The sequence below is a fragment of the Limanda limanda genome, chromosome 23 (assembly GCF_963576545.1).
Source record: "Limanda limanda chromosome 23, fLimLim1.1, whole genome shotgun sequence".
Lineage (NCBI taxonomy): Eukaryota > Metazoa > Chordata > Actinopteri > Pleuronectiformes > Pleuronectidae > Limanda > Limanda limanda.
The window spans coordinates 3,083,398-3,097,084 of NC_083658.1; the positions used below are offsets into that span (position 1 = coordinate 3,083,398).

Here is a 13,687-nt window from a genome sequence, read left to right on the forward strand (position 1 = left end):
TGTTATTATCTGTGAGAAATAACCCTTTGCTTCTGCACAACAATGAGTTATAATAACAGATGTGCCGACGACATGCTGCACACGTGCTCTGTCCATTTAATTAAGAACATTCGATAGCAAAATGCAACATAAAGCAGGTTGAAAAGCCAAATGTCAAAACATGAAATCGAAAATCCCAAGATGAGAACAAGCCAGATGAAAGTGGGAAACTTCGTCCGGCCTCCGTGTCGCCGTGAATAAAGAGACGTGATCACACGAGAGTAAAAGCTGTCGCCAGGTCCAAGGATTCTCGGTCGGTGAGCTTCCTCCTTCCTCATCTGAGGCGACACTGTCGTTCCAGCCACCTGAGGAGCTTCACCCGCTGGTAAAGGGTGATTTGTCATGATTTGGAAAGCTGCTCTCTGCTCCCCGCTGTGGCTGCTGGAGTCGATACTGCACGGGGAGGTGGGGGTGGTGGGAAGAGACAACGACATGGTTCACACGTGTTTGTGTATTTGTGGGTCTGTCACGTGGCGCCTGACAAGGTTACGATAATCGGGAAGCCTGGAGTTCTCTCCGCGGGGGTCATCCTGTCCTGGGATTATCTCCCATCAGCCCCGAGCTGTGGCATCCCCCACCGACACGGGACCAACGCCACCGCTTCATCTCATCCACGACCATCTTCCAGAGCGCTGGGAAACATCCTGTTTGAGTGAACTGGAGCCGCTTGGAGAGATGGAGAAGCCGTAGAGGCAGAAGAGTCTCAACCAGATCACCTGGAGCTGAGGAACAGCAGCCAGCCGGACACTCGAGGCTTGATTGGATTTATTTTAGGATTTCAGAATCACGTACAAAGAGATTCAGGGAACTTTCACATCAACTCTGAATAAAATGTGTGACCCAACTCTCTGCTCTCTGATATTTTTCTCCTACAAATAAAGTTTTGAAAACACTGAGGAGAATGATTCTGGTTTTAATTCTCCTAAATGATGCAAAACAGGATATTTCCCCCGCGGTGTGGTCCAGAGACGAGGATTATGGCAAAAAACACTAACTGAGAGTAAAGTGGTTTGGAATAAATTGTCTTTTGTTGTTCAATCAGCTGCATCTTTGTTCTTCTCTAATGCGTGAACACTGTCAGTCGCATTTAATTAGAGCAAATCAAGCGCTGGCACAGGAACGGAAAACACGGAGCAGATGATACAGAAATGTGGCTTTACATTGACTCACAGGAGAAAAGGGAGGAGAAGAGAGGAAATAATAGGGTTTGGCTTCTGAAGCGCCTGGTTCAGAGGAGATAAAAATACACTTCAGGTGAATAAAAGAGGCAGATTTGAATTGCAGGTCTGTAAACACTTCAAATGCTCCCCCCCAACATGACCCAACATGGATGATGTGGACGTGGGACCTGTTTCCATCATCTGACTGCTGCTGCATTCCAAGAGGACAATTACAAGCCATGCAGCCGATGGTACGATTATTGGCTTTGTGTCAGATAAGTGGGAGAATAGATGGATTTCTCTGAAAGGGGTCCGGCTGGAATGTGATTGGAATTCACCGTGCTGTTCTGTTCTGATGAAGTTATCTCTGAAATTGTGTTATCTTATTGAAACTGACGGTAATTTCATCCAAAAGCGTCTTTTTCTTTGGAGAGTAATCGAACGGAGCGGCGGCCTGAATATTAACGTCACTGTTCGGTCCGTGTTGCAGCATTTATCCAAACGCTGGGAGCTGCAGGCAGTTAGGAAACATGAGAAGTTTGGTGTTATATTTGTCCGTGTGCAGTTTACCCGACATGTTAGGATGAAAGCCGTCACCGTGACAGGCACCAAATGTTTGCATTTTCCTCCGCGCTTGCCTCACAAAGCGTTTTGTGTTGACAAGTTTGCAGAAAAAATGTCAAACAAGTGCAAAGAAAAACATCTGCCTATGAATTCATGCAATCCCCGCTCGGAATAGCCTTGTTTTCACGTTTAAAGCCGTGTTGTCTGTCAACAGTCGGTCTCTCAGGCATCTGCGGAGGATTCCTGGGGCCTGGCGGTAAGAACAGCAGCAGACGGAGGAACTGAGAGAGAGAGAGAGAGCGAGATGGAGAGAGATGGAAGGAGGCAGAGAGAGTAGATGGAAGCTTAAGCCGGGCTTAGACTATCACAGGCAGAGAGAGATGAGGAAAGGTGGAGAAACAGAAATCAAGGGCAAGACGCCACCGAGAAAAGGGGACAAATCTGTCAAATATGCAGTTGAAGGGAAAACAGAATTGCACAAGTGAGTTCTCCATCTTTTACCCGGACTCTTATCTCCACCTCTTTATTTCCCCTCCTGGAAAGCAGTCGTCTTTTCAGCCTCCTCCCCTTCGCCGGATCTGCCTGCGTGTGTTCTCCGGCGGGTTTGTGTTGTGAAGCGCCAAATTGTGTGTGAGATGTGTGTGAGGTAACGGCCTGAGATGGATGTGGTTTTAATAGAGATTAATTACCTCCCAAATGAGGCAATTACTCCCCACGGGCCCCGGCAGAGCGGTGTGGGCCGCAGCTAATGCCTGGAAGAATCCTGTGTTTAGTCCACGAGCTACAGCAGCGTCTCAGAGTCAAAGCAGCTCAGGTCTCTGCTGCAGATGAGGCTCGAGATGTTAGAGAAAGCAAACCTGACAAATCAATGGTAAAAGTCTTTGTGCAGTGGACCGAAGGAACTTAATCAAAGTCAATGACCCGGTGAGAGAAAAGCTTTTGTATCGAACAGAGAAAAAAGAAAGTTTGGAAGAAGAGAAGTTCAATTATCGCTGCTCGGACAAGTTGTTTCTAATCCTCTCCTGCCTCTCGCTCGATATTTATCAGCCTATTATTTAACAGAAAGACACAAGAGTGACATCACACTCTTCAATAGGGCGACGTCTGCAACCACACAAATCGAATCAGTTCATCTTCACATCCAATTGAACGTTTGTAGACAAATTTGGAGAAATCGCCTGGAGGACTTCCTGAGACGCTGCGTTAACAAGAACCAAAAACAGGAATCTTGACCTTTCGACCACTGAAATCAGTTCATCTCTGAGTCCAAATGAACGTTTGCACCAACTTTCATGGCGTCCTTGACATATCGTGTGGACAAGATCAGGATGGACGCCCAGGAAACCTCGTCCCTCTGGTCACTGGCTGTCTCTCCGGTGCAGAGGCATGAAGACGGGTCACCGCTCGCCTCGGTCTCACGCTGCAAACTGCCTCAGAGCCTCAGAGCCTCAGAGCCTCAGAGCCTCAGAGCCTCAGAGCCTCAGAGCCTCAGAGCCTCAGTGGAGCTGCTGCAGCCTGACTGGATGTGATCACATCAAACAGACTCACTCCCACACCCGGTGCCTGCTGCCTTCAGGAGCGATAAACATGAGCTGCACACTTTCCCCAGGTATACGCAAGAATTTAAAAGGGACTGACATGGAGTACAGAGCCAGGCAGTTACGTGACGCTTGTTCCTCTACCTGCCTCTGAATCAAATGATCTCGACGCTCACCAGCCCATCAGGTATTTATGAGACTCCGCTCTCACGCACACATGCAAATGTTCCTCCCCCAGCGTGCAGCAGGTCATAAATATGTACCTGCTGCTTTTGGAATAAGGTGAGGTTCAGCTCGGCGCCTCCACCGGTTCCAAGAGATCGGCTTCTGTCCAACGCCATTAAGAGTTAATTTATCGCTCGTGCAATTCAGATTCTGCTCGGCTGTCACACTTGTCTCTGTCAAGCGCTCGTGGCGCCCCTGCCTCACGCCCTGATGTATGCTTCCTATTTAAATCCCATCTATCTGTTACCGATGACAGAAAATAATTCATGCTGCTGAAGTGCTGTCGCCGGCAAGGACGGGATAACCTGATATCAATATTTAAGCTTTGCTTGCCATGTCGGAGTTGTGAGGGTTAAAGTCCCGCCGCAGGACGCGTGGAGCGATGCGAGCCTGTAAAACGCCGCCATTGATTTGTTTTGCAGAGGAGTCAATTAAAAACACATTGAAATCTGAGTCTGAAGGGATCCTGTGATTTTGACCTTTTCAGTCTCAGGGAGCAGGAAGTAAATATCACTTTCACGTCGTCCATGACTAATTCATCACTATAACGCTGCCTGACTCCCGTGGCTCCACCTGCCCCGGCGCCGCCTCCTCAGCTGTCCGGAGGGTTGATTAGCAGTAATGAGCATCTCCGGCTGCAGCGTCCATCAACAACTGACCCACATCTGCAGCCGTCTCCTGCCTCCGATGAATGACAGATTGAGAAATTGCAATGCTGAGCAGGACATGTAAATGATCTCAGTGTTATCGGCTTTTATTCAAATCGTTAGAATTGGGATTTGATTGTTGAACACGATGTGTTGATCTGAGCTGGCGGTCGTGCTGTAGGTGACACGACAGAAAACAAAGTGGTAAATAATGAATTTGTTTAGAGGTATCTACTTAACGAATTCAATATTCTTTTAATTTAACGAAGGACTCAATAGCTGTGTACTGATGAGGTTGTAAAAGGCAAAAAAGGAATCTGGGATAGCTTTTTTTTAATCATTTGGAGCCAGAGTCTGTTCAGATCAGGGTACGGAGGCAGATTCCTGATGAAGAACGCACTCCACCGATTCCAAATCAGTCTCAGCTGACAATCATGTCACTTTGACCGTCTTGGAACATCCGACAGATCCAGAATCCAAATGCCACTTCAAGCTGCAGCCTCCTGGTGCATCGCAGCATCGGGCTGACACCACTTCTCCTGGAGGATTTCTCTCCAGCTGCTCTCACTCAGCCTCTTTCCTTCACCTTGACTCGACTACGCCTGCACAGATTGAACACGGCCACTTGAGTCCACGGCTATTTTCCTGTGTGCACCCTGCGCCTCACAGGACAGGTGAATGGAGGACATGATCGAAATGCTTCTCTGCAGGAGATTCTGCAGAATTTGGAAACTTGCCTCCAGGATTTACACCTCAAGGTCTGAAGAGGGTCGTGTTTCCACTCTTCCCAAGATTTGTTTAGAAATCAGATTCCTGATTGTCGAGCACGTCGCCTCGCTCGTTGTGCTTCATTTATCACAATCCTCGGGAAAATAATCACTCGCTTTCATTTTCCCCGAGCTTTGGCCATTTAATCGCTCCACCACTGGGTTGTTTGGCCACTTAGAGCGTAGACGTTCTATTACTCAGCACATCGTCTCAAATTGCATGTGCCATAGGGCGTGATCAGGGGAATGCCAAACACAGCAGTGAAGATGAGAGGCTGTGAATAACTATTACTGCACATATGTGCTAGTGTGCAAAATAAATCCATTAACTGACGGCACACTGTGGCAGTTCTTTCCCATAAAACGTTTTCAATTATATTTCAGCCGCAAAAACACATCAAAAAGACGCATTTGAAGTAAAGACGCCATCTGGGAGTCGTTTTATGATGAAGAAATCATAACGGGCGCGGGTGTGTTTTCTGCAGACAAGCTCCCACCAGATTTCCGAGTGAAACAGTTGGAGGACGCAGCGGCGCCACAAGTGCTTCCCACATTTTTATGTTTATCTTTGCAAGAACAGAACAGAAGACACTTTTCATTTCTCTGGCACCGAGTCCCACAGGAGCCGTGCTGCTGCTCCGTCAGAGGAGGAAGCTGAAGCTGGAACAAAGAGTTCACAGACACAGACACACACAGACACACACACCTGTAGGCATCAGAGGCTGAGCAATCTAATTATAGTAATGTTGCATGGTGCTGATTTGTTGATTTGCACACAAACACACACATGAGTTGTTAAAGTTATATATACGATAATAGTTCTTCTGAAACTACTACATAAAATCAATTATTTTGGAGGAAAAAGTGAATTTTAAATGTAACCTTTAAGTGCAGCAGAGTGTGGGACACAGTGTGGGATCAGACAACTGTCCACTGGCCCGTGTCCTTCAGCCCATCATCACTATGATGAAGGAAGTGGTGGAACAATAAAAGCAGGACTGAGGTGTTTTATAGACGAGGTCGAAACTCACTGATGTACCTGCCACTGACGTATTTACACTATTTCTATACTTTAAATAATACAAAATAATTTCATTTCCATTCTGAAGCCATTTGATAAAAAACATTCTCTGTAATGAATCAAACAACTAAACGAACCGTTGACGCTAAAACCTAAACGTGGAGCTGAAAACTGTCTGCACTTTATTTTGACATTCAAATCCCCTCAGTGCTTCCTCTTGTTGAGACTTGGAGATCCAGCAGCTTCGTGACGTGCTTCAAACCGAGCAGCTGCGCTTCTGATGAGACACTTTGATTTCTGCAGAAACAATTCAGGGTATAACCGAGTTTCCCGATATGCACGTGGGCGTATTAACTTACAGGGAATTCATATTAAACCGACTGGAATAAAAACTTTTATGTGGTTTCCTGCAATAAATGAAATATCAAGTCTTACAAAAGCAGTTTATTTAATCTCAAGTAATTGAAAAGAAGAAAGCACTCCAAAGTGTGATATTTGTCTTCGGCACAATCTCCCACTAGTGAATCTGCTCTTCATGTTCAAGTAATAGAAAATAGAACAGCCCACTGCAGCGCCTGAGACAAATAACCACATTATACACGGTCACAGAAGTAACATTCACTCGGGAATGCGAGCAGCCGACATCTTCACAGCGTTGAAAGAATGTTCCGCGGTTGTTCTGCTGTAAGAAAATATGTCGAATTCTGAAATATTACAGAGGCAACCAGGTCGGCTCCTTGATACCGATCCACAGAGTGAGAGCGCCGTGGTTCCGGCGAGTCTTCACACCGGGAACTCAGCGTGGTCCCGGTGAAGCTACCAGACGCTACATCCAACGATCGACACACCTCGCTCAGAGAGAACAACGACTGAAAACACATCAGGAACATTCAGAGTTGGAGCTGTGAGGAGACAACTTCCAGTGCTGCCGTTTATTCTTAATCGAATGTTGCTGCTGTCGTGTAATTTCCAATGAAACTGATGGTTTCACACATTTTTTGGGAAAACGAATCCGACCTCGAGCCCGATTTGAGAGTCTGAGCCGAGCAGCACCTTGACATGAGGGGAACTCGGAGTAACGCAGAGTTCTTTTGTGGCCCCGGCCTCTTCATCAATATCGTTCCTTCAGCTCGGTGCTGACCAGCGGGGGGGGGGGCGGCTGATGAAACCCAATCCCCCCCCGACTCCTCCGCTGGTGCGAGTGCGAACAGTCCTGCTAACATTTCAGGTGTTTCTTGCTGGTCATGTCGTTCCAGATGCGGTGCATCTCCTCCGGCGAGATCTGGTGGACGGTGACCACGCGGCGGTAGCGGCAGAGGCTGTAGGCCATCTTCCAGTGGTTGAAGCCGCTGTTCTGGAAGGGATGGATGCCGAGCCGACGGAGGCACACGCCAACGTACACGTCCTCCAGGTGCAGCAGCCTGGTGTGTAGCGAAGTCTTGTAGATGAGCTCGGCCACGTCCGCCGAGAAGATGTACCCGGTGCCGGAGCAGAAGGGCGGGTACTTGCTCTCTGGGTAAAGATCCCTGGGCATGTACCACTTGCTGCGCATGTCTCTGATTGGCCCACCGTTGATGACATAGCCGGTGAAGTACCGCCTCCTGGGCTTGGTGGTGGGCTTCAGGAGGTTGTAGATGAGGTTCTCCATGTTGACAAATATGTCACTGTCCGTCTTCAGGACATACTGAGCCTGGGAACAGAAGGTGGCCACCCAGCGCATGCCCATCAGCGTCTTCAGCGTCAGATTGTGGTACGAGTCGATGAAGTCCTCCACCACCACGTCGTGGAAGATCTGACTCTCCTGCTCCACCATCTCGTTGAGGACGGCGTCGGTGCTGCGGCCCAACAGGAAGAGCGTGACCACGCGCACCTCGGGGAAGGTGCTCTCGTCGCCCCATGTCTCTCTGATGGCCTGGCGGGCGTCAAACTCCTTGTGGGTGGTGCTGATGAGGATGACCAGGAAGGGCGGCTCCGCCTCGCACTTCTTGGCCTCGTTGATGAGGTAGTCAAAGTCGTGCGGGTTGAGCGAGCGCGTGCGGATGTTGCCGAAGGTGCCGTTCTTGCCCGGCTTGGGCAGGTTGCGTGCCGGGACGTTCACCTGTCCCGGGTCGGAGCCGGAGGGGCGGGACAGGCTCAGGTACCACAGAGCGCTGGCCCAACAAACCACGGTCAGCAGGTACAGGCAGGAGACCTTAGAAGGCATCGCTGTTCATTTGGCTGGTGTCACCAGGGGCAGCGGTGCGGGGGGTGTTCAGGCCACGCCTCCATGGGTTGATCCGGCGGTGCAGCTTGAGGCTGCCACGGCAACGCGGCTGACATTAAGGTCAGATAAGGGACCAATCTACTAGTCTAGAGACGGCGCTGGGATTGAAAGGTAACACTGCAGAGGGTTGTTGTCGTGTCCACGGGCTGGGCGTGTCCCATCGCGGCCGGCGAGGAGGGTTCGGCGCTCGCTGGCGGCATCTGGAAGAAGACGAGAAAACACAGAGAGAGGCGGCGTTACTCACAGCTGTGAATGACGACTGCAGCAGGGAGATAAACACGGTGGATGCAGCCAACACCCGACTGTCTAGTGTTCATAGAGACCGTGAGACATGTGACATATTTCACAATATTTACTATTCTGCATTGTCACAGCGTGGAGCATCCAGATCACTCCATCAGCGCCTCTGATAAGAAGGGAATATCTCTACTCGCTCTCTTCCTCCACTTTCTGTTTCCTCCACACTGCTTGGCAAATCATAACCCATCTGACAGCCCAGAGGAGGAGGAGGAGGAGGAGGGAGAGAAGGTGAAAGCAAAACGTTATCATGGGAGAAGATTAATATCCACAACCTCTCATTCTCCGGGTCTCACCCCCCTCCTCCTCACCCATCCTCTCTCTCTCTCTCTACCTCGGTCGGCGCCGGAATGTGGATTTTACATATCTCCCCCTGTAACGAGCCGCTCCTTCGTTAGCCGGGACAGAAACCGCCGCGGAAGTCCGGCCACGCTATAATAAGAATTACGTCTCTAATTGGTCACACTCGCGGATCATAAGGGGCTGAATTTAAGCTCCGAATGTGGAACAGGATTTTTCAAAAACTCGGCGTTCATTGTATCCAAAGTATTTAAATGTCGGTTTTGCGTTCAGAGGCAGTGACGGAAAACTAATACGCCGGTTCTTTTCGACGTCAAAAAAAGCCGAAACTACATCTAATCCGTCTTTTTAAACCGACTTTTCTCTGCACATAATCTCTCGTGATGCGGCGGCTCGGCTCGGATCCTGTTCTGCAGAAATAAGTTTCCTCCTCCGTGCAGAACTGACGACGGACGAAAAAAAGTGCCACAGATCCCATTAGAGATTCTGAAACGTGCAGAGATGCCGCTCGTGTTTTCCGACGGAGGAGCGGAGAGATAGAAGCTCCCTCGTTCTTTTATCAGTTTCTTTTCTTGTCACTGCGCTTCTTTTCATCAGGACTTTTCTCTGCCTTCCTCCCCTCGTTTCTCCACTATCTCTTCCCCCTCTCTTTGTGGAGCAGAGTCATCAATCTCACGGTCCAGTAGAATCCATCTCATCACGGCTGCTTCTCCACACCTCCCCACCCCCCCCCCCCCCCACCCCCCCGCTCCATCCCCTCAATCACTCTCCTCTTCTCCACTCCAGCGGCTGCTTGATCCGTCTTTATACGTCTCACTACCTCTTCCTTTGTCTCGCTCTCCATCCCTCTGGCTTTCTGTTGTTTTTCTCTCATTTCAGGTACCCCCCGCCCCCCCCACAGGCGCTTGCTCTTTCCTCACATCATCCTAAACAACCTCCACCTTTTTCTCATCGTCATTTGGTCGGGGGGGGGGGGGAGTATTCCTCTCCTCTCCTCGGAGCTCACCTCCAACTTACTGACAGCTTCCACCTCCATCAGTCTTCCTAAAGCCGCTCAATCTCCTCTTCCTCCCTCTCTCTCCAACACAGAACCACTAAATCATCATATTCTCCCCCTCTCATTGACCTCACTCCCTTTCTTTCCCTTCTTCCTGTTTGCACATCAGCCTTTTTTTCCCACCACATCCCTTGTTTCCGGAGGCGGATCTATGGGTTCATTCCTCTTCCTGTCTCCCTCGGAGCCCAGATTAACCAGATGTCCTCTTTGGGTGATGCACCTCACAAAGTCCTGAGACCAGCTTCTCATTTCACGCCACCGTGATGAAGTGTTTGCAGGTTGAAAGATTCGGTGATATCACTGTTAACTTGCTGGTTAGTGGTTAGATTGAGCGTGACCTCACAGATTCAACTGCACTGCCACATGAAGGAGGTGAAACCGTGGATCCGAATACACAAGATGGCAGCGTTGGTAAATCCTGCAGCAAAAAACCAGGTATTCACTCATGAAAAGGGAGGAAAAAACCCTGAAAGTGTAATTACAATTATCACTAACTCCCGTTCGCTGGGCTTAATGTTAATGACATGCTAATCTGAACCGGTTGTCATGGCAGCGCAGTGACAGAGAAAGACGGACAGGAAGCAGCGGGGGGGGGGGGGAAACGCAGCCTGCAGTACGCTGGTATTAACGGCTCCAGTGTTTTGGATGTGACTCCCCAGGAAGTCAATGTAGTGACCTCACACTGCGCTGGTCTCTGCCTCATTACGCCGGGCGCTGATTCCGAGACTCCACGCGGGGATCGCCTGTGTGTGGACGGCTCGTGAAGCTTCTGAGGATCCGGTGATCAAACGCTTCCCGGCCGCCGAGAGGCCACAGAGAGCGACGTAGACACCGAGCTTTTCAAGATGAGACACTTTGATCCTGTGGAGGATTCAGACAGCTCGTCAATCGATCTGCGGGAAAATCCGTCCGACAACAACAGATGAGTGATTTATCATTTCAGGCACTTGTCAAGTCAGCGCAAATGAAAATTCACTGGTCGTAGCTTTTCAAGTGGGAGGATTCTGTGGATCTCACTTTGTAGACTCCAGGATTCAAACTGTCCTGCCGTGAGGGTCCAACGCTAACCGCTGCACCACCGTGCCGCCCTACTGGCAGGAGACAACTTTACTGATCAAGCCTGAAGCAGCAGACAAAACTCTATTATTATTATTTTTTTTTTTTAACAATATATTTATTGAGTTATAAGAAACTCAATAAAGATATAAGATATAAGAAACGTTTATGAACACCCCCAACCCACAATCAAACACTCAGGGTAAAGAAAAAGAGGCAGAAATAAAATAACTTAAATAAGATTAAATAAAATAATACAAAAAAAATACATATATAAAAATATAAGAATAAATGGAAGTAAGTATGGACATAATTATACAAATACAGATAAATTAAATTAAATTAAATTCCAATCAATCAAATCAAAAGCCTAGATGGAATCACGTTCTCTTATTCATAATATTAGTGAGTTACAATTAATATTCATCCTATTAGGTGCTGCTACTTTATTCTGTTTCACTCATTCATTTCCACTCAAAACTCTATTTGCTAAATCATTACACCACACATTGATTCCAATCAGTTCATCTTCGGAGTCTAAGTGAAAGTTGAAAGGATTCCCCGGAGGAGAGAACGTGTTCCACGAGGCCAGAGAAACAGTTGTTTGTCCTCTGACTCAAAATATAATAAAGAAAATAACATGTGCTGCTATGCGTCACTAATTCTAACAGTGAAATCATTATTTAGATTTAGACCTGAATGATTCACATTCGTCCTTATAGAAGAACGACCTCTGGAAGGCGGAGCAGGAAGCTCACAGGCTACAGGGATGTGGGAGTTTCAGACTCGTCTAATGTTGCACCAGATAATTGATCGCAGTCTTTAGTGCATCGTGGAGTGACCTTGCTCGGGGTGTGTGTGTGTGTGTGTGTGTGTGTGTGTGTGTGTGTGTGTGAGTCAGCGAGAGAGGGAATAAGAGAAACTTCAGGCTGGATGCCGCACGCTGCTGCAGGACACACGTGTATTGTCTCCTTTGGAGGAATGTTTGTGAGAGAGGAGGTAAACAAATCATATTCCCAGCTCGGGCTCTTGTGACCTCTCACATTCACGCCGCCTGCTTCGATATTACAGAGGTGATGATTGACAGCGGAAAGCAAGAGGCAGCTGATTTAAACAAAGCTGTCGGTGAGAAATCCTCTAACATCGCAGCGTCAGGACGCGGTGACAGCGTCTGAAAGCAAAGTGCGACCTGCGAGTAGCGTTCAAGTGGATAATGAAAACAAGGAATAATTGCTTTTATGTTCCCCAGCACTATGTTATATTTATCATACACCCTGGCCACTGCGATATTGTCTTTGGGAGCCTGCGCATGCTTTGTGATTACTGAGCAAACAGCAGCTTCCCCCCTGAAGGAGCGGACTCAAACACACTATACCCTGAACCCCCCCCTCCGCCTCCCCCCCGACTCTCTGGCCAAATCTGAAAAGTGCCGTGAATCTCCGATGCTGAAAACTGCTGTTGCGTTTGTGCTTCTTTTTCCATTTGAGCGTCTGAAACGCTGACACACGGCTCGCGGTCCACAACTCAACACCTTATCTGGAGCTCCTGCTGTCGGGGGGGGCGATAAGCTCAACAGGAGGTTTCGAATGGTCCGGTCCCGTCTTCTCCTCCCCGCGTTTTGATCCTCTTTTCCCGCAATCTGCTGCCAACTCTAAAACCCATTATGTCGGCTTCGCGACGTTCAAAAGGGGAATTAATGAGGAATTTAACGCCAATGGCCAAATTGGTTTGCATCCCACCCTAATAAAAAAGAGGCACAATTGACATGTCGGGGTTGGACGACTCCCAGTGTGGCGCTCGCTACGCTTTTGTTTCCTGGGATAATAAGCGGCTCGGGCGGCGGCTGTGTGGCTGCACGAGCGTATCGTGAGATTTGCAGGCCACAGGCTGGACACTCTGGGCTTAGTGCGAGAACATCCGAATGCAAAGCAGCTTAGGAGAGACAGAGGAAATGGGATATCAATAGCAGCCAACAGATTTGGCCGCCGTACAGAAGCCCGACGCGCCTCGGCTCCCCACTCCAGTGTCGATTTGAGCCCAAACCGCGCCGGAGCATATCAGCCTGCAGCCCAAACTCAGGATGTCACGACTGCAGAGTTAAAACTTGGTCAGAGACGACACTGGGTTTGTGGTGAGCGTTGACAAACGGTGACTTACGTGCAAAGGTGAGTGTGTGTGGGTGTACAAAGAAACACAAGGATGAATCCCACCATCCTACAGTTGCCAGGGTTTCTGCAAATTCAAGACTTTTTCAGACCACAATGAAGGAAAACTCATCAGACGTGAGATATCAGGTTCAAGAACGTGTTTGAGGCCACTGTGACCTTCACCTTTGACCTTTCATTACCAAATTCTAATAAGTTCTTCTGTGATACCAAGTGAACAGCTGCACCACATCTGAAAGGATTTACTGAGGATGGATGGAACACAATGCCTCCGGTAAACAGTTTCCCCGGCGCCTCACACAACCCAGACTCATGTTTAAATCCCTCATGAATTGGAAATGACAGCTTGATTCGTGCAGGTAATACGTTTCACTGTCCGTCTGGGTAACACTGCTGTTACACAATATTTCAGCTCGGTGCCGCATCGGGGAAAGTGGAATTACGGAGGCAACCAAACCCAGACATCATGTGTCACCGGCCGGACGGATTTCGGGATGAAGTCGTGTTTCTGCGGAGACGCCGCTGAAGGTGAAAGCAGTTTAGGATTGATACGCTGGAATGAGACGGGGATAAGAGCCCATGCAGGCG

The 13,687-nt window shown here is 48.7% G+C and overlaps 1 protein-coding gene across 1 annotated transcript; it reads right to left on the bottom strand.

The window, feature by feature from the left end:
• Positions 1-7,177: 7,177 nt before the first annotated feature.
• LOC132996912 (beta-1,3-galactosyltransferase 1-like) lies at positions 7,178-8,182 on the bottom strand. The gene has a single exon (XM_061067273.1). The coding sequence runs from the start codon at positions 8,162-8,164 to the stop codon at positions 7,178-7,180; it is 987 nt and encodes a 328-aa protein (XP_060923256.1). The 5' UTR covers positions 8,165-8,182.
• Between the last annotated feature and the right edge of the window lie 5,505 nt (positions 8,183-13,687).

Bases quoted from the DNA above. Each gene is read 5' to 3' on its own strand.
- LOC132996912 (XM_061067273.1), bottom strand. From the start codon at position 8,164: ATGCCTTCTAAGGTCTCCTGCCTGTACCTGCTGACCGTGGTTTGTTGG.